At 37.6% G+C, this 25,973-nt stretch overlaps 1 protein-coding gene across 5 annotated transcripts; it reads left to right on the forward strand.

Moving 5' to 3' along the window:
• Positions 1 to 3,418: 3,418 nt before the first annotated feature.
• ABHD18 (abhydrolase domain containing 18) lies at positions 3,419 to 25,713 on the forward strand. 5 transcript variants are annotated; one of them, XM_052815069.1, is made up of 13 exons: positions 3,419 to 3,575; positions 4,409 to 4,517; positions 7,854 to 7,938; positions 9,063 to 9,163; positions 10,927 to 11,005; positions 11,095 to 11,179; positions 12,042 to 12,069; positions 14,348 to 14,486; positions 16,554 to 16,643; positions 17,372 to 17,473; positions 19,739 to 20,114; positions 21,740 to 21,902; positions 22,931 to 25,713. In XM_052815069.1, exons 2-13 carry the CDS (start codon positions 4,426 to 4,428, stop codon positions 22,980 to 22,982), a joined length of 1,392 nt encoding a protein of 463 aa, XP_052671029.1. In that variant the 5' UTR covers positions 3,419 to 3,575; positions 4,409 to 4,425; the 3' UTR covers positions 22,983 to 25,713. The 5 variants fall into 5 exon arrangements, with proteins under 5 accessions (XP_052671029.1, XP_052671001.1, XP_052671021.1 ...); XM_052815041.1 differs by lacking the exons at positions 3,419 to 3,575; positions 4,409 to 4,517; positions 7,854 to 7,938; ... (1 more) ...; positions 10,927 to 11,005; positions 11,095 to 11,179 and adding an exon at positions 13,788 to 13,930 and having other exon boundaries at positions 11,992 to 12,069; XM_052815061.1 differs by lacking the exons at positions 3,419 to 3,575; positions 4,409 to 4,517; positions 7,854 to 7,938; ... (1 more) ...; positions 10,927 to 11,005; positions 11,095 to 11,179 and adding an exon at positions 13,842 to 13,930 and having other exon boundaries at positions 12,038 to 12,069.
• The last annotated feature ends 260 nt before the right edge of the window (positions 25,714 to 25,973 follow it).

Here is a 25,973-nt window from a genome sequence, read left to right on the forward strand (position 1 = left end):
CCCTCCCGGCCGCCGCCGCCGCCGCCGCCGCCGCCGCCGCCAGAGGGCGCGCGAGCGCACCGCCCCCACCGCTGGCGGGCGCTGCCGGCCGGGCGCGAGGGCCGGGGCCGCCGCCGCGGGCCGCCGCCCAGCCGGCCAAGCGCGAGACGCGGCGGCGGGGCGGGGCAGGGGCGGTGAGCGCCGGTCACGCGCATGGGGCGGGGCTAGCGGCTGAGCGCGCCTCTCTGCTGAGCGCGCCTCTCTGCTGAGCGCCTGCGTACGTGCGCCTGCCCGCGCGTGAGGCCGGCCCCGCCCCTTTCTCCCTCCTCCCTCCTCCCTCTTCCCGCCCGCCCATGTGGCGCCCAGCACCGGTAGTGCCGGGCCGTCGGGTGAGTGACCTTCGCGGGGAGGACGGGAGGGGACGGGACGGGACGGGACGGGAAGGGAAGGGGTCGCCCGCCCGCTAGTCAGTCAGTCAGTCAGCCAGCTCGGGGAGCGGCGGCTGGTCTCCGTGCGGCCCCCGGCTGAGGGCGAGGAGGAGCCGTGCCCCGCCGGGGCTCTCCCCCGTCCCCTCGTCCCGGGCTGTGCCCAGCCCCGGTGGACGCTGCGGGCACGTCCCCGCCGCCGGCTGAAGGTGGCTTCCCCCCGCGGCGGGCTACCCACCCCTGTGCTGGTGCGGGTGGGGACGGCCTCGATGTCCGGTGGGCCGCTGGAGGCGGAGGGGACGCGGGTGTCCCTGTCCCCACCGCGCCTGGGGGCGTTAACGGGCCGTTGGGCGCCTCCCGCCTCCCTCCGGGGAGCGCCCGGGTCCCGCTCGGGGCGGGCCGAGGGCTCGGCGGCCTGAGGCGGGGGGGTTGTTCCGCCGAGATTGCGGGGGCCACCTGCACAGCCGGGTCGGCTGGGCACCGTCTGTTGAGCCCTGCACTTTGGACCAGTAAATGTTGGGGTTCCCATCCGCTGATAACCAAATACAGAGTGATAACCAAATACAGAGGAAAGGCAGGTAGGCAGCGGCAGGGCGGTGTAACGCTTCTGGTTTAGGCCCCTTTGTTTATCCGCAGGCTCCTCTGTGTGTGTGTGAAGTTGTCGTGGGGCTTGTTTCTGACTTGTCGCCGTGAGTTCTGTGTGATTTTTATTTTATTTTTTTTTATAAGCCGTCTTTCTTCTGTTGGAGGGAAAAGAGAAAAAAAGCATGACCTGACATGAATTGGAAGAGAGATTTTTATTAAAAAAGTAATAGGGCAGGGAAGTTAAGGACTCGGCCTTCAAAAATAGATACATCTTCTTGGCTTTTTCAGGTTGGGAGCTGTTTCGTATTCATGTGTTGAAGCAGTAGTCTGGGCCTTTAATAACTTCTTTATGTACTTTCCAGTTGTGTTTTTCTTGTAACTGAAGCTGCGTGCACTGGATAAAAAGGAATAGCTGACCTCTTTTGTGTGTTGGATTTTGGATGAATTTTTGTGTCTGTTTCTGTGAAATAAGTGTACACACCAAAAACTTATAGTTATTGCGCAGTATGAGGGTTCTGGAAGCAAAGAAAAACACTCTTCCTAGAGCAAGAGCCTAGTTATAATTTATCTCTAGGTTTGTTTGTCATCTTCCCTCGAAAATACTATTTTAAAACGTAGGGGGGTTTTTTAGTGGATCTCTTCTCAATGTGCCTTTGTGTCTGTTACAATTTCTATTCATAACTTACAATTATGTAAAGCTTACCGTGTTAGTAATATATTCATTGAATATTCATAACACAGGTACTGTTTCTTGGGCTACACAACTATGCAGCGTCTTCATCAGGTCACTGCTGCTAGCTGACCTGTCTTACAAAGGAATCATGATGCGACATGTGTGGTATCAGGTGGTGGAAATCCAGTCGCTTTCCAAAACAAGCTCTGCTGATTCTTTTCTCAAGTTCAAACCTGCTAAAATACACTCTTTACTTCTACTGTGAAGTTATAAAACTTCAGCTTCCAACAGTTAGATTTGTCTTTTCTGACAGTAAAAGTATTTGTAATTGTCTTTCCATGTAGCCATTGATGGGTAGTGACGGCGGCGTGTCCTACCCTTTTGTGACTAAGAAAAAACCATTTTGTTTCTCAGTAATATTTCTGAGAAGTTCTAAACAGCATACTTCATGTACTTGGAATATTTTTTTGTTCTAGTGTTTCCTGTACTCTTTCTAGTAGTGGTTTAATCTTGAATCTAATTAATTGAAATATCCTGAATTACTTTTAGAGTCTTTATTCAATCAATGAAGTAGAATACAGGATGAGACAACCCTTTCACCTCAATCAATGTTGCATTTAAATATAATGTACTTGTCTAGAAACTTTTTTTGGCATTCCTTTGGTGCAACAGAGAGAGCTTGTCACGCCAGCCTTCGAACTCTTAGCAAAATCAACATCTTCATGTTTTGTCTCTTATTTGGCTTTTATTCTGGAGCAGATTTAAAATAAAACAACAGAAGACAAACAAAACATGCAAGGCTGCTTTGTTAAGCATCAAACCATTCATTAAAATTTCTTTTCACAATTACTGGTAAGCAGTGTACCAATAGAACTGCAAATCTAGTTTAAGTATATTTTTGACAGCATAGACTTACTCTTGTGCGTACTCACTCTGAACTGTCTTCCCAGCCCCATAGCGGGACCACTCTATATTGCTGTCCCTGTCTCCACCACCGAGTTCTCTTCTAGCACCAGGAAAATATTAAGCTGTCTCCCTGCTCCAAAAAGCAGAGGAGGGACCTTGCAGAGGCTAGCAAACTTTTCCTGTCTGACACCTCCACAGCACGTGAGGTCAATGGATATCTCCAGAGTGGGCAAGGAAAAAGATTGTATCAAGGTTGTGATTCTGTTAGACCAAGCAGATATGGATCAGAATAATAAGATTACAGCGTCAGCTGTTTGGGACTGGTGGAGTAGGAAATAACACTTCCTACAGTGTTAAAATAGAAGGTCCCCACTTTGACTTTCTGGTCATTTCAGGTATTTATTTCTGCCCTGTAATGGCTGAAAGTAGAACCATTGTGGCTTTCTAGGATGCTTGTTCTAGTATTCAAGTACCTTAAGCTGTCTATAATTTGTATTTTGATAGTAACTTACTCTAGGTGATAAAGCTTTTTTCTTTTTTTCTGTATATTGATTCTTAAGTATTGGCTTTTTAGAAGTGCAAAGGAATGTATTTATTAATCTGACCACAGTTTTAACTTGTTATATTCAGACAAGTTTATTTTAAGAATGACCATGTTAAAGTGTGGCAGAGTAATTGAACTTTGGATTAAAATGAAAAAAACCCCCATGAATTAAATTACACTATTTTGGAGTGCGATGAAGTTATTTAGACCATTTAGTATGGAGGGATCTGGAAATACTAGAAAATAGTTCAAGGTAACTTACTAACCAGGTGTTTCTATTAAATCTGTTCTTTTTTCCTTAGGTGTGCACATATCCTGGACTTTTTTTTCTTTTTTAATTGAATAACCTGTATCCTGCTGACCAAGAAACCAGATTTGAGTTCTCTTTTCTTCTTTTTTTTTTTTTTTCCCCCTGCTTCCTTCCTCATTGGAAGAGCACAGTAGTGGCTCCCTGTTCACTTCAGTAAGTATTGCTTTGAAAATAATACACAGCTTGCCTAAAATCTTGTTGGCTTTAGCTATATTTGAGCTAGTGTATTTGCTGGAAGAGAAATAATACTGGGAAGGATTTTGATGGCGTGATTTCTTCCCTGAAGGGAGTGGGAGCATCATTTTCAAAACCATGAGAAATGAGTTGGCAAGAATTGGAAAGGAGTAGATAAAATAAGATTTAGGATATGTTTAAGGCACCAATGAAGACAAGTTTACAAAAATAATAAGTTTTCTTTGCATCAGTGACTGGAACTACATTTTTTTTTTCTTTCTTTTCTATAAATGAGTAATTATGTAGCTAGAGATCTAGATTTCTAGTTGTTTAAAACCGAATATTGTTCCAAGCTTCCATTCTGAGATGTGTTTATGAAAGCCCATGTTGACTGAAAAGTTTTTGCCAACATAGCTATGTTGACAGGACAGAGATCAATGTCACTGTTTTATCGGTTCAAGTAAAATACAGTTAGGATTGGTTGAAGATGTAGTTCTGTGATCTTATGTGCCTCTTCAGTTGGCTTGTCATCAATTATGTGATAAATTTCTGGTTATATTAGGCATGTTAAATTCCTACTCCTAAATTCCATTTTCCTAAAAAAGCTAGAGTTTGTATTAACTGCCTTTGTATTTTGCTTAAAATAAAAAGAATTGACCTGAATGTCAGGGTTAACTTCCTTGGAATGAAATGGTAAGGCTTTTCATTAATACAGATACCAGAATAAGAACCTATTTTGTGTTACAATCAATGAACTTGCCACTCAAGTTAACCCCTTTAACTGCTTTGTTTTTACCTGTTCTTTTTTCTAGATGTCAGTTTGCTGCTAATGGGTGTAAGTAAATTAGATGTCTTGTACAGAAAGCTTCTCCTTACTAAACTTTTCATCAGAGGATGGGGAAAGCCAGAGGACCTGAAAAGGTGACTAGTTAAAAAATAACAGCATAAACAGTACTTTATATTAAAAGAAAAAACAACCCTTGAAGTACCAACAATTCTTACTGTCCTATATTAAAAAATAAAAAAAAGTGTTAAAATTTGTTTTGTTCAGGAAATCATGTGTTTCCATACCAAGGGAGGAACTGTATTTAGAAGAAGCCTTAAAGGGATTTGCTACATCTTTGTGTTTAAAGAGGCTCTTCTTGAGAGAATGTATATGCGTCCAATTACATTTTTCACTTATTCATATATAACATACTTCAAGTGTTTTCTAAAAACAAAACTTGCTGAATTTTTGCAGAGGAATTGTTCTGTTTAACATTAAAGAAGATCTTGCTAGCTTTCTGTAACTTCTTAATAATAATGAGCTTTAAAAGTGTAAGAAAAATGTAATCATAAGTTTCTCTTGTAGCCCAAAGTAGTAAACTCATTCTTTTTAGATGTCTTGAAAATAAGAAAAAAATGGAAGTACCTCTTAATTTTTAAATATTTGCTGATTTTTATTAGTTGTTATTAAGAGTAACACTTGGAAGTTGAGCACTTGCATTTTTTAAGTTTAAAAATTAAGCGATTGAATATATATATTCTGCATCATGTAGTATTTAAATAGGGAACAATAAATCTGCCTTTGATAAGCTAATTCTTATGTATTTGAAAATCAATAAAGAAAATAAAAAAAAACCCTGAAATAAAATTTTGTTCACTGTGGATAGCAGTGAGTTATGTGGGGAGTTGTTTTTTGTTTTTAAGTCCAAGTGAAACATCTCATCTTGAAATGGCATTTGGATTGCTTTGTATGTCTGTCTTCAGCTGATTTTTCTTGTAAGTAGCAGACTTTCCTGCAAAATGAGAATGTTGGATTTTTAAAATATTTAGTTTACTTTTGTTGGAATAAGCAAAACAATGTTTTATTTGTTTTGATTGCAGCACTTCTGTATTCTGGTGTGTGTGTGTGTATCTGAAATGGGGTGTTTTAATGTTATTAAAACCCTCTCTTAAAAACTTTTAGGTTCTTGGTGAGACATGATGAAGTTTCACTCCCCCCTCCCCCCAACACAATTGGGATCTATATAGGGGAACTTCTGACTAATTCTACTGCTAGCTATTGCAATACTAGGCAAGGCTTTTCTTTTGCATGAGGTCTATAACGGTAATCACACTCATGTCAAACAGCAATAAAGAAGCATTGCTAGTAGTAATAATGGTATCAGCTGTGGTTCTTCCTTTTTCATGGGAGAGGGGGGAACCTCTCACATGAGATCAAAAGTTGTGGGGGAAGCATGAGGCAGGCTTGCTGGTCTCAAAAGTGGAAGACGACTTTTTCTATGTATTGCCCCTGAATGGGAAGAAGATGGGCTGTTCCGCAGCAGCCTGGATTCACCTGAATGAAGAAGGAAGAATACCACTTCCTCCTGAATCCTTACACTGGCTAGTGGGAGGAGGGAGTACCACTCTGTGGTATGCATGCCCTATCATGCCAGAAACACTGTCAGCAGCGTCTGGGGTTTTGGTGTGGTTTTTGTGGGTGTTTTGTTTTTTTTTTTTTTTTTTTCAAACTGATCACTGTGAAGCTCCATTAGAAGAAATTACTGAATTTCTTATACTTCAACTGAGATTGACTGATATTACAGACTGCCCTGCCTAGATGTAATCTGAAGTTCTGTATGCACACCCTTGATGTGATGACTGTTGATATCCTAATGCTTTATCCTCAGCTCATTAGCAAGCATTGAAATTCCTCAACACATGCAAGATTTAGCCTTTGGTATCCTAACTACAGAGGAAATACATAAATGCAGTATTTTCAGAGGGTTTAGTGTCGAGGAAAACATCTCTTCATTTAGCTTACCCTCCACACTCATGTCTCATACCTTTACCCTTATTTTCTCATAGATACTTAATGCACTTGCTATTCTGTATAAGAAAAGCAAAGGCTATATAGTAGAGCTATTTTTGATATGGTGGTAAACTGGATTTTCTTTCCACCCTTTTGGTTTGGTTTTCTCTGGTGTTGGGAAGGTGAACACATCATTCCTGTTACACTGTTGTTCTGTACTTTCCACCCAAATGTGCTGTTTTAGGTGGCCGGGTAACATTGTTGTGTGTATTTATAACCATAAGACTGAACAAGTTATTCTTAGCATAGAGTATTTAAGGTTGAGAGGCCATCTTGAGGCCATCTAGTCCAAATTCCTATTTGAAACAAAGCTAACTTCTTGGTGCAAGTCACTTGGCGCCTCATCCATTTGAGTTTTGAAAGTCCCTTGAGGATGGAGATTATTCATAGTTTCCCTGGTCAGTCTTTTCTGCTGCTTAGCCACTATCACTGTGAAAAAAATCTTTCACTGTGTTCCAGCAGGAATTTCTTATGTTGCAACATGCAACCATTGCCTCTTGTCCTCTCACTGTATACCTCTGAGAAGAGCCTTGTTTCGTTTTCTCTGTAAGACTGCAGCCCATGTAAGTAGCAGAGGAAAGCAACTAGATTTGCCCCTTAGCCTTCTGTTCCCCAGGCAATGCAAACCCTGGTTCCTTGACCTGCTGGCTGCCCCCTTGCTAAATGCAGAGGGTATGCCATTGGTCTTGCTAGCTGCAAGGATATGCTGCTAACTCACGTTCAGTTTGCTGTCCACAAGAAAGCCCATGCCTTTTCCTGCAGAGCTGCTACCTTGCTGGGAAGTTCCCAGCCTGTATTGTTGCGTGGGACTGTTCTGTCCCAGGTACAAGATTTTGCAGTTTTATTGTTGAGCTCTAGGATGTTTGTTGACCTGTTCCTCCAGCTTATCCAGGTCACTCTGAATGGTAGCACTGCCTTCCAGCCATCAACCTCACCCTCCAGTTTGTGTCATTCATGAACTTCCCTAAGTGCTGCTAGTAACTTGTTTCCAGCTTGACTTTAGATCATTGGCAACTATACTTTGATGTACACTTTTGATGTTGGCAGCCTGTTTCTCATCTCTTCAGTCTGTATTGTCCCAATGTGGCTACAAGGATGTGTAAGTGTAGGAGGTTACCATGTCTTAATCTGGCCCTGACAAACGACATATGTTTTCAAGATATCAGGTGTAAAATACTATTTAAGAGCTGTGCAAGTGCAAGCAATGTACCTGAGCCTTTGGGGTTTTTTTACATTAAAAATATTCTGTTATACCTACCCTTTGGTAGCCTGATTAATCTGTAAATGCAAAGCTGGCTTCATAACTTTTATTTTCTCTGTGGCTTACTTTAGCTCCTGAAATTTTTTTTATATATATATATCTATCTTCTCTTTTTTTTAGATTAAAAGTTGAATCTTCTCTACTTGTTTCCTTTCAACAGAATATTTGAATTCAGAAAGATTATTGGAAACAGGGAAAAATGCCAGACGCTGGTTTCGAAAGATTACCCAGTGTTCATTGACAAGGTACTTAAAAGCAAGAGATGATGCAGTTTAACTAAATTTATTTTCCTGATGGTATATGAAGGTGAAATCAACTTGGTACTTTACCAGGCTGCTTTTACAGGGTAGAAGAATTGAATCTTGATGTCATGTGAATCTGCATTTTCCTGTTGTCTGACATTATCACTGCATGACTCACTGCTGGGATTGGCAACTGGGGACTTGAGTTAGGGAGTACATAGAGACAGGGTGGTGAATGCATCTCTGACAATATTCAGTTAGCTTTTGCTGATCACCAGTTTTCTAACAGGTGCATTAACTGACTTCACTGGTGTTCCCAGTTGCTCTGTATCAAGAAAAGGACATTAGAATTTATCTGTGAGGGAAGAGGAAGTGAGGCTGTAGAGGCAAAAGAAATCAATGTAGTATGAGTTCTTAAATGCTCTTGATTGGAAGAAGGAGGCCTTGTGCTTCCAAATGAGGTGTGCAGATAGAAGTAATCATTGCCCTGAAGACATTTCAATCTAGAAAGTGTGAATAGGGGATTGGAAATGAAGAGTAGTTCTAAAGTCAAATAAATGTATTGGTGGTCAATGCTGTGGCAAGCTAAACACAAGCTAAACAGTTTGCTGTTTTGATTTTTTTTTTTTTTTTAAATTGAGCTGCTGTGGGTAGAATTAGGCAATGGCAAAAATGTGAAACGGGGTTGGAAGGGACAGGAAAATGAGCAGTCACATTGGCTACTAGCAGAGAATGGAAGGAAACAGAGAATAAAGCAGTGGCTGTACAGATACTGTTTTATTTTTTCCCCAGTAATACGATAGTTGGGGCAGGTGGAATGTCAGATCTTAAAGCTCAAGAAATGCTCAAATCTTAGTATGTGTTATGGAAGTTACTTAAAATGGGACAGCATTACACTTTATTCCTTGATTCCTTTAATAGGTCATTTAATAAAAGCAAAGTTTGAAACAAATGTTTTGACTGTGTTGATAACGTGTATCCCCGTATTTGAAATAGAACTCAGCTTTGGGGGTTTTTTTAAGTACATTTTTATCCTGTAACAAATTCTTCTACTTTAAGAGATAGGCTTTCAAAGCAAGTTAAACACTGATATGAAATATACTGCTATCATCCCATTCTCTCTGTAGGTTGAGGAGCAATCCGACTGTAAAATCCTTGAGGGGCACTTCATTTCCCCATTGGCTCATTATGTCCCAGGTATCCTGCCAGTTGAATCTCTTGTAGCAAGGTAAGAGAAACCAAGTGGTATTTCCTTTCTGAAAGTAGTACTGCAGAGAAATAAGAATGGTCTATAAGTAGTTTTATTGTGAAGCTAATTTATTGTAATAGAAATTATCTGTAAAATATTTCAAACTGGTTTTTGTACTAATGTGTTGAAACAGATTTTGATCTCAAAAGTGAAGATAAGTCTTATTCATGTGATAATTTAATCTGTGTAATTTAAAAAAAACCCTCCTCTAGATAAGTATGTCCTTTGCTAGGGGTCTTTTTTTTTTTTGTGTAGAAATCATATGGCACAAAGCTATGGAATACCCTGGTGTGTTTTAAATTATTTGTTTGGCTTTTTCCGAATGAGCAGGATGCTGGAAATGAAGGATACTACAGCCAGAACAGTAGTTGATTGTTTTATACATAGCAGGAGAAGCTGTTTATATGAAAGAAGCATGTTACATTGTATTTGAAGGAACCATTCCAGCCTTCCATTTACACTGACTACAAAAATATTGTATGTGTACTGAAGTAGTAAGTTCATTTAATTGTAGCAAGAGGATCTGGTGCCTTTCTTGGCAAGCCAAAAAAACCCCATCCTCACAGAAAGCTGGATGATCCCTAATAGTCAGGTGATACCTAATGGCATTTTTTTCTGGTTTCACACTAACACTGCTTTGCAGTTGAGGGGTGGGTTTGGAAAGGGAGCATAATTTCTGTTTGCTTTTAGTTTTGAGGTAAACTTTCATGATGGAATATTTTTTCCAAGCTTTGTTTAATAACTGAAACATAAAAGTTTGTCAGCTCAAGTTGTTACTGGCATTGTCAATTTTATCAGTATTATTGGTTGGTGTTTTTATGTGTACTTAAACATGTAACACTAAGGAATGCCAGAAAAAGTTTGATAGTCAAAACATCAGTTCTTTTCCACCTCTCCATTGGTTAGAGAAAGAAACTCTCTCTTAACATTATTGGGACTAACTAGTACCATAGTGGAAAACATAGTATACTGATTGTTTCCTTATCTATGTTCTCTTACAGTTTGTAGTCCAGTTATGCTAATTGTTACATTGGACTGTATTGTTACAGTTTCAAAATGCTCTACAAATTTCCCTTAAGATCGTTGTGCATTGTGTGAATAGTTGTAGGTAACAGTGCTCCATCTTGTGGGGAAAATACTAGTGGCTCAGAAGTGGTTTTTTTTTGCAGTAGTTAGACTGTAGATAACTTGAGTAGCAGCAGAAGACATCAAGTGATTGATGTTGGGTGTATAGAGTAGTTTCATGGGTTTTATGTTCGGGTTTTGATTTTCTAAAAAAAATTTAGATATATTGCTCATCTTAATCTTCAGTTTTAGCTGTTGTGCCCTCAGGAGAAAAATAGCAATGCTGCCCTAGGAGACCTAGTCATACTTATATAGGCTGCTCTTCATCTGAAGTTCCATTTCTCCACTCTGCAAAGTTTAAATTGTGATGATGAGGTAGTGGTCTTTTTCGGGAACATGATCTTTCAGCTTGGCTCCTTTTCTTGTTTGGCATTTATTCTGTCCTACTTCTGGATTCCTTTCCTTGACGTGTTTATGAAAAATGATATTGCTGAATCGCTGGCAGTTTGCCTGCATGGATTATGAAAAGACTTTATTCTGTCTTTTTCTTTTTTTTTTTTCTTTTTTTCTTTTTCTTTTTTTTTTCTTTTTTTTTTCTTTTTTTTAGATTAATTTCTCTGGTGCAGCTTGTAAATAGATATACTTGCTTTGCTAAAATAGGTGTATGTTTCTCATAGATTTCAGTTCATCATACCCAGAAGATGGAATAGCAAGCACAGACCTGTGTGCATTCATTTAGCAGGCACTGGAGATCATGTGAGTATGTAAATTGTAAAATTGATTGTTATCGAGAAATTAAATAATCAGATTTTATCTTAATATACGTTTGTACATCTTATCTTTAGCACTTCTGGAGGAGACGCACATTAATGGCACGCCCAATGATTAAAGAAGCCTGTATGGCTTCCCTATTGCTAGAAAATCCTTATTATATCCTTTTGTGGAAAGCAAGATACTTACTCTCAACATTCTCTCCAGAAGGTAGAAGACTTATCACACTGGTATAATACCTACTTTGTGGATCAATTACCAGTGGACTTTTCAGCAGATAGAAGCAAAGAGCAAAGTATGACCATTGCATGAAACACAATGTGGAACAGTTAATATGATATGATATGATATGATATGATATAATATAATATAATATAATATAATATAATATAATATGATATAATACGCTACTTTTACACCAAGTATTGCTTTTCTGATATTTTTTGAAAATGTCTTCTACAGCTTCTTACTGTAGTCATTAGAGTAAAAGTTCTGATATGAATCTGTGTACTGATCAAAGTACTGATATGATTCCTTTAGCCATGACAGAGTGAAAACTATGCATTCATTCTGCATCATACTGTGTGACTTCTGGATGTATTAATAACAGAAAAGAAAGTTGCCTCTCCTGTCTTCCCTTCTCAAATGCAACCCTTTGGTACCTCAGGTACTTTTGAGAAACTTGCTGCTACCATTTAAGAGTCGTTGGAAAAAAAAAAAAAAAAAGGTTAAGTTCCATCCTGTCATCAATTCATCAGTAACTTCTATAGCACTGTCATTCTGTTTTATTAAATAGGATTACTGGTTACACTGTTTTCCTAGCCATATACCTGACAAAAGTAAAATCTTACATTGCAAACTACATTTAACTTGATTTAGTTCCAGTTAAGCATTTAGAATTAAATTTTAATTAATCCATGCTATTTATGTGATTTATTTTATTTTATTTTACTTTATTTTTTGTTTTAATTGCCAGTTTTTACATAGCAATTTTTTACTTTCTTTAACTTGAATCTTCTACATGGCTGTAGAAAACCTAAGGATCAATTGTAAGTATTGCTGTTACATTCATGGATACTGTCTTTCAAAATACCACTTTTTTTTCTCAAGAAGCTCAAAGTAGTATAAACTTTGATAGCTTATTAGGGAAAAAAAATCCCAAGCATGGACCACTTGTTAACCTGTTAATGTGAAAGTGTCTACCCTTTGCTAGACTGCTTTGTCATTTTTTGTATTAAGAGATCACAGCGATTGGGAAAGTTTGCACAAGATGAACTTGCAGTATAGAGTGAGATGCAAGCAAGTTGTGTGAATGCAAGTACCAGTTTACTTTCCTGATTCACAACTGTGCATGTACAAATGCTGCAATTAAATTTCAGTCAACTGTGAATAATCTTTGGACAGACAGTGTATTTTCCTGTTATAATTGCTAAGATTTTGCTTTTCCAAGATATTTTAAGGATTTACAGTCAGACGTAAATAAATCTGGTGGTGCTTGTTTGTTAGTCAGTGGAAACTATGCAATATTCAGTATTTTATGCGACTTACTCCCTCAGTCACTTTCTTAAATGTGAATTTAGAAGCCTAATTAGGCAGTCCTGGTTTTTTGCTTTTCGTATTTTCCGAACCACTGGAGTATAAACAGAATTCAACAGGATATGTGTCTGAGGCAAAGCTGTGGTTTTAGTCTACCAGTATTTCTTAAAGTCCAAATATGAGTTGGTGTTTTAATCCTTTTTAGTCCTAACTTGGACATTTAACATGAGTAGAAGATGCATAGAAGGTGATTTATTTTTAAACCTGTCCATTCTATTAGGACTTCACCAGGAGCACTGTCTCACACTAAAGCATTTTAGATTTTCTAGATTTTATTTGGATTTCCTAAATCCAAAAGCTTAAAAAAATTACTTTTAAGGATAAAATTTTAATTCAAAAATAGTTTCTAGGTTTTTTTCAAAGCAGATACTGTATTTTATTTATTTTGACGTAAGAACCACTGTTTTAAAGAAAGTGAATTACATTTACCAACTAAGATGATTGTTGTAAAATTGCTTTTTTGGTAGGAAAACTGCTTAAACGTATATATATTTATTATTGCATTTTAAAGTGTAAGATTATAGGAAAGTGACAGGAGAGAGTGTGTGCTGGAATATGTCCATTGGTGTTGTTTTTTCGCAGTTGCTGAGCATTTAATGCAGAAGAATAAATTAAATATTTTGGCGAGGATATTTCTAACTCTCTTCTCAGTTGTCTAGCTTGACAGCTTAGTATATGCATGATGTAGAGAAGAGTTGAAAGGGGAGTGCTCAGTCTAATAACCCAACCAGTAATTGTCACTCTTCGATACAAGGTTACAAAGCAGCAGCAACAGTGGGTTTAGTTAATATGCTAGTAACAGTGTTTAATAAATACAGCAGCTGGAGAGGGCTGAGGAATCTCATAACAGAGCTGTAGGAAAGAATTACATTAGCCTATAAATACTGGTCTGCAGCAGCTATGTTCATTTCTCCTGTGGCTTGCACAGTAAGCTTTGTCCTTGTGCCTCAGAGTGTCTCAAATGTGTTTGTATGCTGGCAGAAGAGGCCAGCAGCCTTTTGTAACCTGACTGTGTGATACCGAAAATACACAGTCCCCCTCCCCAAATTAGAGGTATATTAATTGCTCTGTAAAATACTTTTTTTTTTTTCACTTTTTAGAGTCCCTCTGATGGTTCAGCTGAATAGCTTTCTACTTTTTTTTGTTTCTTTTGTGTTTTAATGCTTTGCAGTACACTACATGAATTTCTCAGTACCGTGACAAGCTTCCCACTTTACAATTTCAGTCTTACAGTGACACTGATGAGTGCTTCCAAAGCTGACATACTGATTGCTCTTCAAATGTTGTGTGCAATTTTTCAATGATATAAAACAGGTAAATAAGAAAAAAAAAAAGAAAAAAGGATTGTTTCTGCATATGAGATGGTATATGTCTAGGACTGTATCACTTTGATGCTATTTCTAAAAGATCCACTATAACTTTACAGGACAGAAAATTACTACTAATGAGATTCTAATGTTGGCAATATCTGTTTCTAGAAGACCAAGCTGTCAGTGGTATTATATTAGAAGTTTAGCAGGTCTCTATTTCTAGTCCTCATTTAGATGAAAAAGTACAAGTGCCAGAGAATCTGCACTTGCTTTTTCTCCTGTTGAATCAACAGGAGTTCAGCTCCAAAATTCTCTGGGGTTGTGATTAGGCTTTGTATAGAAGTATGCACAGAATGATGAGAACTGTCAAAATTTAATCTTAGAAAGTAAATCCTATATTTTCCTTTTCTGGGGAGAAAAGACGGTCATGTTTAAAAAATGTCTCGGACCTGTTTGTGATGGGAGGAGCTCTTGTTCTAGAATCGGCAGCTCTTTTGCACTGGCTAGAGAGAGAAGGCTATGGACCGCTAGGGATGACTGGAATATCCATGGGAGGACATGTAAGCTTTTATATTTCCTGTTCAGTAATTTTTGTTCTAACTTCTCATTTCATCATTTAGCATATGGAAATAATTTGTTTTATAGCGTTCCTCTTGGAAGTACTTTAAAATAAACATTTAGAGTCATGAGAAACAAATGGTTGGCAATTCTCATGTTCTGTGGTGCTGAATTAGTATAATCCTCAATAAGTACTGACAAATCATAGAGCCCTTTGTCAGCCATCTCCCGACAGGCTTAATAAGAATATAAGCTTCTTGCATAATTATGTTTTTTTCCACAAGGTGGGGGGAGAAATGTTTTCTGAAAGAAGGTCTGTACTGATCAATTGCTAGTTTTCCTTCTTTTCCTTAATTCTTCTTGCTTAAACTTTTGTGTTTGAATGCATTGTGTGAAATGCCTCCTCTTTGTAGGCATGTTGTAATTGAGATGATTTTTGGTGTCATTTCTGTTCTCAATTCATCTTTTTTTTTCCCCAACGATTGGTATTGATTAGAGAAGATTTCTGTTGTGAGGTGGATAACATTTTGTGTATAACACTGTGCATATTCAAACTAAAACAGCAGTGTATTAGTAAGATGCTTGAAACACTAATACATGCTTAAAATATTACTGCTTGTGTCTCTAAAGATAATAATTGGTCCATGAGACATAGGTACAAAGCTTATTAAAACAACTTACCTCTGTTTTGCTGATCCTTGTTTGTTTATTGTTAGGAGCTAAGTAAATAATGTTGGTAATGGTAGTGTCTACTGAAAGGAAAATAATTTTCCCCCAAAACATAATTTTATAACTCTAAATGTCCTAAATGTGCAAAAGCACCTTTGATTTACGTAAACATTACCCTGCTGAAACAACAACTTTTGTGTTAAACATGTCTTCCCTGTCTTATTGGTAAATTGGATTGAAATTCTCAGACTGGTATATGCACCAGTAACCATGCAGGACACTTCAAATGCTGTGCAAATGCTATGGGGATAACTGAGTGCTGTGTCCTATACCAATGGTCATATACAGCCTGGGTATAGAAGGAGGCAAGATCTGAGAGAGTGAGTTTGGAAACTCCTTTGAAATTTTTTTTCTTAGTCCAGGAAGATACTTTTTTGGCTAGTCCTTACTTATAGGACTTCCGGTACAATTTAAAACCAGGGAAATAAATCATATTTGATGTTGATTATCTATAAAATGTGTTTTACAACAGAAGGTAGGTAGCGTTAATGAAGTTTTACTGATAGGGAGAGCTGGAACTAAGAAGAAAGAAGTCAGACTTCCTGGCTATCAGAACATAGATATGTGGTATTCCTGTAACTTTTTATTAATAAAAAATAATTAGAATAGAATTATAGTTCAGTTGCATAAATCCATTTATTAGAACATCTGGCACAGACATGGGGTATTTTATATTAAGGGGTTTACACTGTTGTTCCGTTCAGACCAATAAAATTTGTCAAGAACATACTATATAGGGAACTTCTGTACGTTGAGCTGCTTTGCTCTGGGTGGGGTTTTGGGGGTTTTTTTTGTTTTTTTTTTCAATAAACAGAATATTCACAAAAGTGTGTACTGATAACTGATGTAAAAGTAATAACTTAAACTTTAAAGTACAGAAAGTCTCCACTTAACGTGCTAAATTACTTCTCCACATTTTGTTTCCAGTATACAAATTTAAAAAGTATAGAATTTTAAATAGTCCTTCTTGTAGATTGTCTTCATTTTGCCTTGAAATAAGCTTGTGAGACCTTGATGAAAAGGCTCTACAGGTGTTTTTCATGGTTTTAAACAACTAAAAGGTCAGAATAAATATTCCATTGGGAATTCTTAGAACAAAAACCCTTTCAGCCTTGAAATTAGTCCTATCCAGAGCAATGTTTATTGTTAGGGAAATCACTGAAGAACAGGCTGTATCTTCTAAATAGGTGAAAGTATATCCAACTGCCACAGTCCTTAACTGCTTTGGCACTGCGTATCTGTTTGATACTCTATAAACAAATAAATTGAAGGTGAGAGAGTTCTTTTTACCATGTTGTGACTTCAATATTACAATATGTAATAAGTGCCTTTGATTCTAGATGGCTTCGCTGGCAGTGACAAACTGGCCTAAACCATTGCCATTGATTCCGTGTCTTTCCTGGTCAACAGCTTCTGCAGTCTTTACTACGGTAATTAGCATATATTTTTGTTAATATACTAGAATGTAATCAGATATGTAAGTTAAAAGGTTTGGGTTGGCCACATTCACCTTTTCAGTTAGGGCATTTCATCACCCTTCGGCCTCTATTAGTGACTAGTGGCAAACCCCACCCTTCCTGCTCAGGATATACAACACATGATAAGCAACGTACCTTTGAGCTACTTCAGTGGGTCATGTACCAGATTAGGGGTTGGGGCTGGTTTGTGGGACAATGATTAGAGGCCTGGTCTGAATGTGGGAAGGTGAGGAAGCAAGCCGTGAAAACATGTTTTCTTCTGCTCAAAGCCTGGCTTAAATGTTTGGGAAATAATGCTGCTACTACCATGAGGGATACCTGTTTTCACTACTGCTGCCAGCATAGGTGAATGAATACACTGGGTTTGACAGCCATCATGGGTTTAGCCCAGTCTAGATGCGTGTAAACCCTGAGTGGGACTGTTTTCTGCCTACTTTTTTTTTCCTTTTTTTTTTGTTTTGTTTGTTTTTTAAAGGGAGGTGGGTTTCCATGTCCTATGTTATAATATGTGCTTATGCTTTGATTACAATAATTCTAAGGGTTATCTGGAAACTTGGGCAGAATTCCACTGGAAAAATCAAGTCTCGGAGAGGAACAGATCAATTTTCTCTGTATATCATTATTTTAGAATGATCTCTGGGTTTTACTTGTGTACTGGACGCTTGTGTTTATAATCTCAGGGTGTGTTGAGCAAGGCAGTGAACTGGAGAGAGCTAGAGAAACAGTACTTTACACAAACTGTTTATGAAGAAGAAATCATTCAAATGCTTGAATACTGTGGTGTAAGTATAGTTTATTTTCCATATTTGCTAATATTTACATGTGAAAATCTAACAAATAATGTAACTTCTTTTTACTTCCAGTAAGAGTAGCCAATTGTTAGCTAAAACATGCTTGCCTCTTGTTTCCTTATGCTTTTGATAAATGTAACCTTTGAAGGAAAACCTTCTGAAAAAGAGAAGCTAGTATTTTGGTTGTATAATGTGTGTTAAGTATAGCCCTTGCTACAAGTTTTTTCCGTGACCACACTTAGTGTAATCTGCAACATAAAATGAATTCAATCAAAACATGGAAACTGTAGATAATATTTCCCACTAACTGGCTTTATAGTCTGGAAAGCCAGTAGCCTGGCATGTAAATACAAAATCATCATTTATTGCCCTTTGAAGCAATTGCTTCCAAATATTCAATGCTGTAGAATATTTTTAATATGTAGCAAGATTAAGTTACTTCTCTAGTTTGTTTAGAGTGCTAGGTCTCTCTATTTCTGTTTCTGTGTGTGATGCTAGCCCTCCCTCAGCTTTAGACTTTTGTTACACGAGCAGTTGGGATGAACAGGAGGTAGAGCTTTTGTAATTAGCTTCTTGCTCCTTACGAAATACGATTTATTGTCTGCATATTTTTTTTGCTTTCTTCTTGACTCTTTTTGACTATGGTTGAAAGACTCTTCCCAAGGGGAATTTCGTTGCTTCACTGCTCTTCTAGATTGGAGTGATAACTTTTTAAGAATTGCTTGTATGTTGCAACACTGTCTTCTAGCCATTTCTGGTAAATAACTTCTTTCCTAAGATTCTTTGCTTTGTGACAGTACTTTTTCAAATATCTTACAACAGGAGGAGAGGGGTTGGGATGGAGATGGTTGCTTAGGCGCTTGCCATTTTTAAGTAAAATACACTCCAGGAACACTGATGGAGCAGACAAAGTCTTCAAGGCTAAGTGCCAGATCCTGCACTTGGGTCACAACAACCCCATGCAATGCTACAGGCTTGGGGAAGAGTGGCTGGAAAGCTGCCTGTTGGAAAAGGACCTGGGGGTGTTCATCGACAGCTGGCTGAATATGAGCCGGCAGTGTGCCCAGGTAGCCAAGAAGACCAACAGCGTCCTGGCCTGTATCAGCAATAGTGTGGCCAGCAGGAGCAGGGAGGTGATCGTTCCCCTGTACTCAGCACTGGTGAGGTCGCACCTCGAATACTGTGTTTGGCTTCGGGTCCCTCACTACAAGAAAGACGTTGAGGTGCTGGAACGTGTCCAGAGAAGGGCAGCCAAGTTGGTGAGGGGCCTGGAGCACAAGTCTTATGAGGAGCGGCTGAGGGATCTGGGGTTGTTTAGACTGGAGAAAAGGAGGCTGAGGGGAGACCTTATCGCTCTCTACAACTACCTGAAAGGAGGTTGTAGCGAGGCGGGTACTGGTCTCTTCTATCTTCTAGGACGAGAGGAAATGGCCTCAAGTTGCGCCAGGGGAGGTTTAGATTAGATATTAGGAAAAATGTCTTCACCGAAAGGGTTGTCAAGCGTTGGAACTGGCTGCCCAGGGAAGTGGTTGAGCCACCATCCCTGGAGGTATTTAAAAGACGTGTAGATGTGGCACTTAGGGACATGGTTTAGTGGTGGACTTGGCAGTGCTAGGTTTATGGTTGAACTCAATGATCTTAAAGGTCTTCTCCAGCCTAAATGATTCTATGATTCTAAAATGAAAAGAAGAAATATTTCAAGATGTTCAGCTTGTGTCTTCCTAATATTTAGAGACAGTAAATTTTTCAGTCCTAAACCTAACATTGCACCTGGTCACATATGTTTATTGCTATTGCCTATCTTTCTTCATGTCTATGTAAGTGTTAATTTTTTAATACTTTGCCAAAAAGATATTACTGCTCTTTTGAGAGTGGGAAAAAAAAATCTGAGAAGTGCATAGCTTTTATGAGTTATTTGCCTAGAAAATTAAGCTTAAATGACTGCAATTATAAATTCAGAGTTTAATACAGAATTAAAAACAGACAAATGTTTGTATCATAAGCTACCATATATAAGTACTTTCTGCATTTTTTTAAGCTGACAGAAATGTAAAATTAAATTATCAAGAGGTTATGATGATCAGGATTTAACTGAGTGATACGCAGGCTGAAAGTAACAAGTACTGTGAGCAGTGCTGTTTGTATCTTTTTTTCTTCTTCTTTTTTTTTTTTAATATTGAGTTGATCTTAAAAATACGATTAACCCACTGGTTTAAAGGAGAAACCCTTAATAAATGACCTGTTGTCTTTGTTTAGACGGATTCTTTCAAGATGGGACAAGACTTTGTTAAAAACTTCCCTGACAGTGTGGACAGTCTGGAGGATGTGGATGTGACTTCCGGAATGTTTGACCTTGATTCCTCAAACAAGGCTGTAACTAAAGAAGATGTTCACAGCTTTACCGCAAATAGAAGTACTCTAAGTGCCTCATCAGAAAGACTCTTAATACAAGATGCTCCTAAAATGCAGTGCATAAATCAAACATTTTCAACCAGTAGCAATAGCAATAAAAACTTAACCAGCGAACAAGGACACAGGATAAATAAAAGGAGGAGTGACACTTTACAGAGAGAATCCTTAAGGTTCATGAAAGGAGTAATGGATGAATGTACTCATGTTGCTAACTTCTCAGGTATGCATTTATTTGTTTTAATGTGCAGTTTGGAAAAGTACCATGGAAGGAAAGGTATTTTCTTCATTCTCCATTGTGTAAATCTGCTGGCGTCTTAGCTAAAATATGAAAATATCTGGAGTGTTTTCAGTAGCATCTATTTACCACTCAATTTCCTAATTGTTTTTATGTTTCTTCTTAATGGCCAACCAATGATAAAGTGAATTAAGAATTTGCCTTTCAGTATCTTTGCTCATTTTTCTCTGCCTGTGCACATACCCACTGAGGACTCTCAACCTGTCCTAGGACATACTTTGACTTCAGACAGGTTTCTGACAGAGTTGTCTTTGAATGTCAAAACATTCTTGATACTGAGACCCTGTGCCACTTCATTTTTTAATTCTGGCGTTCAGTACTCCAGTGGTAAATGTTCTAAAAAAAAAAAAATCCAAAGATTAAATCCAAACACTAGCATAGATTTCTTGGCTTGGACAATGTCCCAGATCACTGCTAGCCAGGGATATTTTGTGACAAATACTAGTGAAGTGCTTTCCTTAGCTTTAAAAGTTATTTCAGTAGACAGAAAAAACCCTGTAAACTTATATTCTAAGTCCAGACATTCTTCTTTATCTAGACACTTATCCAAGTATCACTTAGCTAAAGCATTAACCTTTCTTGAAACTTAAGAGGATCTATGATCCTAAGGCACTTGTCAAAGTGATGTAGTCCTTTGTGTCAATTGTCTCCCAGGTCTCTTGATGCTCTGGGAGACATTGCATCCCCTGCCAGGGTATCTTTGGAGTGTGTGTAGAGAGGAGCTTCAGAAAATCTGCCTAGCATTCAGATTTTGTGGAAACTTGAATGGAGGACTAGAATCTACCTTATCATTACATATCCTCTATAAATCATCTAGTATATGTGAAAGGAGAGGGTCTAAATTATTTGTGACACCCTATTGTCAAACATCTTGGCTGGTTGCTCTTTACCGTACCACATACATTTTTTGTGAAGAGAGCACTCTTCGACATAATTTTGGTGTTATTTTTCTCAACATCATTTTGGTGTTATTCCTGTTAGTCAGTAATCTGATTGGTGCAATTCTGGTTATCAGGAATAAATATGTATAACAATATGTTGGGATTTTTATGTTGTAACTAAAACATATAGGAAACAGAAAAGAAAGTGAATATATACTGCACTTCGTCTGATCTCTCACATGAAAAGTTGTCTTTTTTCTTCTCCTTGAGGAAAAAAAATTATATGAAGCGTCTACTCTATTGAATTTCAGATGTCTCCTAGTTCTTTTCATGAAAAGAAGAGATCTCAGAGAACTGACTGGAATGCTATGGAGTTTTGTTGATAAGAGGAAAGACAATTCTCCTATGATTCCTCAAAGACTTGTGAAGTTTTCTGCTTTAAGGGAGGGAAGGGGATTGATTAGTTTGTTTTTCTACTGATGGCCTCACTACTGTAATGTCAAAAACCAGATAAATTCTGCTGGAGACTTTAGAAAATATAATTTTATTAAAGCTTAGAATAATTCTAATGTTTTTAGAAATAGAGAGCATTTCTACAACGTAAATCTCAGCTGATGTGTTTCTGTTTCTTACCTTAGATGAATTCAATTTTGATTTGTTTTTCTTTAGTTCCAGTTGACCCAAGTTTAATCATAGTTGTACAAGCTAAGGAGGATGCATATATTCCTCGAACTGGGGTGCGCAGTCTTCAAGAAATCTGGCCCGGATGTGAAATTAGGTATCTGGATGGAGGTCATGTCAGTGCCTACCTCTTCAAACAAGGACTCTTTAGGTAAGGTAAACAGGAAAGTTTAAAAATAGTTGAGAGCTTAAAACTGTAACTTTGAGACATAATTTTTCTTCTAAAAGCAAGTCTATAATTACTCTGAAGCAACAAATACCAAATACTGCTTTGAAGAACAAGTGATTGGATCTGAAATAATTTAAAGAGAGTGTCAGCATTTCCCTTTTATGAGCAAAGATGAGGTGCAATATAGCTCGGATCGTTCAGTAAGCCAATGGCAAGAGAATGATCCTCCTCACTCTTGTTTTCCTACAAGAGCTTTTAGTTAGTTTGTTCAGTGGACACTAGAAAATATTTTTTAACCAGTGACTGCCTATGTTGTATTGCGCAACTGTTGTCTTTTTGCAAATGCTGTCTCCTGAGGATTAAAAAACCCACACAATTGAGGATGAGAATTGAAATATAACCTTGACTGCAAATGAGTTGTACTTGCGTGAACTCTTGCCTTAGAAATACTAGGCGTTGACTTCCTGAAGACGGTTTTATAAATCAGTTACATAAATGCAGTTCTTTAGTTTTAAAAAGTTAAATACTTGTGCTGTTAATTTTAAAATAGAAAGAATTAGTAGGACTATACATCCCATTTAGGAAGTCTAAGCACCAACAAAAAGGAATAGCAATATACCAGGTCAAGGTATGGTAACCGCTAGCTTATTGTTATTTAAAACTTCAGCCTTATTTTATGACAGTTGCTCAGAAATTATAAATTATGCATGTCTCTCTGACCCCTTTCCTGACATGTTTGAGTAGAAAACTCCTAATCCATTAACGTTTGCACTCGTATTAAAATTGGTAAACAGTCCCACTCATTCCTGAAAAATAGATTACTGGATTGAAGTGAGAGATCCCAGCAACAAGTGAAGGAGAAAAGACTACCTAATGTCACATTTTTATTGAATGCTGTGTTGAAATTGTGATGATAGGTTTGTAAATATATTTGTAAATGTATGGAAATACACACTTACATCTGCCCTTTCCCAAATTATACAAATGATCTTTTTTTTTCCTTGTTTTAGACAAGCGATTTATGATGCATTTGACCGCTTTCTTCAGAAATACGCAGTTTAAAAATCTTCATAATGTATTCAAACTGATCTCATTTGTACTTCGCTTACTGGAACTCATATTTGGAAAACAAGCCTTTTGCAGCATTGAGTGGATGGTCACTGACTTTGACTGTTGTAGGTAACAACTATCAAAAATGGTGAAGTACCAGCGTTACATTCATTTCAGCCAAATGCCATTCTGACACACTTGCTTCAGCTTTACCTGTGAAAAAACAATGGCAGCCTTTGTTAGTGCATGAATGGTTCATGTACCTCATGTTTAATCACATTGTGTATTTCTTTAATTCTGAATAAATTCTGAATTGTGTATCAGTTGAAAACAGACCAATCTAAGTAATGAAAGAATGTAAAATCTGCTGTAGGGCTAAGATGCTCTCTTGCGTTTAGTGTATTTCTAGTTTGTTCCAGGTACCTTGGTTTCCTCTTGCTTCCTCGTCCCCTTGCTATTCCTACTGTGTTGTACTATGGCTTTGCCAGCACTCAGCCTCTTATGTTTGTCACTGATTTTCTCTATTTTGAATTGAAAATGAGCTATAATAGAAGGGGCAGCATCAAATCTTGAAAAAAGAGACTTTCAAAATTCAATGAAGAGTGAGAGACACATTTTCATTCAATGCATCCCTGAGATTTTTCTGCTACTGAATTAAACTGTGCCATTCCAGAAAATCATCTAGCAATTCATTGATCAGTTTCACAAAATTGAATAAGTGAAAACGGAGTGTCTAGTGATTAATTGTTTACGTTCATTCAGTTGGATAACATAAACTTTTTCTTCTAGAATTTTTTTTTAGAATGCTAGAGGAAATAAAAATGTAATCATTTTTCTTTAGAAGCAGTGGCACAGAGTCTGGTTCTAAGCAGTTAAATCAACAGCAGATTTTATGGTGCTATAAAGACCTGTTGAGATATTTCAGCAGAGGTCCTTTTTAAAGTGCACTCAGTGCGGATATGCAAAATACAGTTTCACTGTGTAATATTAAAAATGTATGTGAGACAAAGGGTTATCAAAACAGTTCTGTTAGCTCCTTATTTTTCAACACTGTTTTTTTTAACTGGATGAAAAAAAAAATTATGAACGCATTTAAGAAAATCCAAAGTTGTTTCTTCTTTTGGGATCAAAAATGCCAACAAATTACAGTAGAATAAAAGGTTGTCATGCATCAGCTGTATACGGTATCTGTCCACATCTGATTTTGTGGTAATCTCCTGTAACATTCTTTTAAAGTTACTTTGCAGAGAAGTTGAAAACTGAAACACTTCAATATTAATTTTAGTACAGTAATGACCAGAGTTACACAAAAACAAACAGAAAAACCCAGCCATTTTTCACGATATGTGACTTTTACACCTTTCAAATCAAGCACTTCATTGATCTCTGTGGTTAGTGTAATGGTTTTCAATAGGCAGAGTATGAAGCAAACAAAGCTCAGTTTATATAAATATATTCTCTTGAATTTTAGTCTGGCAGACAGGACTAGTACCTGGGAGGAAATAACGGTTCTCTTGAAAATCAGATAAGTTCAGGTAAAACTGAAGTGCAACAATTTGTAATAACCCAAATTATTTAACATACAAATGTACTGAAAATGCAAAAGAAGTTATCTTCTGTTGGAAGTTAAATTGCTTGTTTCAAGTGTTTTTTCATCATTTTAGACAGTGTTGCTTTTATATGTATTGGGAGCAAACGTGAAGTGAGTAGCACATTTAAATATAGTGAAACAATGTTGGAAGGTTTGAAATCAAATATAAGTAAGCTCACAAATTTAAAATTGAAGGCTTGAATACTATACTAAAAGATTTATGGGGTTTATGTTTTACAAGCTCATTCATCAACTAAGAGTGTTTTACAAGACCATTGTCTGCTGTTCACCAGCTTTTTTAGATCTCGCATTTTAAATGTGTTTGTGTGCTTTGTGTCCTGTTTCTGTTGCAGCTACGAGAAAGGGAGATAGCTGGTGGCAAGGGAAAGGGCTTGAATAAATGGAAGAGAGAGAAAAGACAGATTTTGCAAGGCAGGGAGTAAGTGCAAAAAAAAAAATCAACTTCTCTATGCTACAAAGTATAACATGCCAAAGTAAATATTTTCAAAGCGCACAATACTAGGAATTACACAACTGATGGGAACTTGACATCCTGAGGTTAGTGTTCTGATGATATTACTAACAAGGTTTAACTTGCCAAAAGGGCATACTATTCACAGAAGCAGATTGATGCTAATGTAACTCCTGTTTGTGAGACTGTCTTTTGGGATAAGTAGTGAAAGACTGGTCTCTGACAAGAATGAGAAATCACACTTTGCTATGTAACTAAAGTAATGTTGCCAAATATGAAAGCCCAGTAAGAAGCATTTAAGAAATTTCTCAGGTTAGAATAACAAAAAGGAAAAATGAGCTCTGTGGTCTATTTCTGCCAGTTATCAGACACAGAAAGCTATATACCTGGCCTGTGAAGGGGGAAGTCTTGCTGTGTAAATGTTTTTAACCTTTGGAAAATCGACTTTTTAAATCAGATTTTAAGGTTAAATCCTAGGAAAGCATTATTAATAATCCATTTTGATGTTAAATGAGAATGTAATTTTAATCCAGCAATTGCATGAGAAAAATACTGGAATAAGGTTCCTGCACTAAATCCAAATAGCAGGTAAGCCATTCTGTATGTCTTACATTTATTGTAAAACGGGCCTTGATCATTTTTTGGTTTTAACGTTTTTCAATAAAAATCCTAAAAAACCAGTTTGGTGTCAGTTTTTTTCTTTCTTGTTAACAGGAATTCAGAATGCATCTCACTGTCACCCTGTAATCCTTTTTATTCCTACTAGTACTGTAGCACAAGAAGAGTAGTTAATCTACAGTGCAAGATAAAAGCTTCACATAACAGTGATACTGCTTTCATGTTTTTCTACATGCAGTGCCGAGTAAAGAAAATAAGATTGTATCATCTAATTAAGATACTGTTGTGATTCCAATTTTATACTTTCAGAGCGTGTTGTAGG

The sequence above is a fragment of the Harpia harpyja genome, chromosome 2 (genome assembly GCF_026419915.1).
Source record: "Harpia harpyja isolate bHarHar1 chromosome 2, bHarHar1 primary haplotype, whole genome shotgun sequence".
Classification (NCBI taxonomy): domain Eukaryota; kingdom Metazoa; phylum Chordata; class Aves; order Accipitriformes; family Accipitridae; genus Harpia; species Harpia harpyja.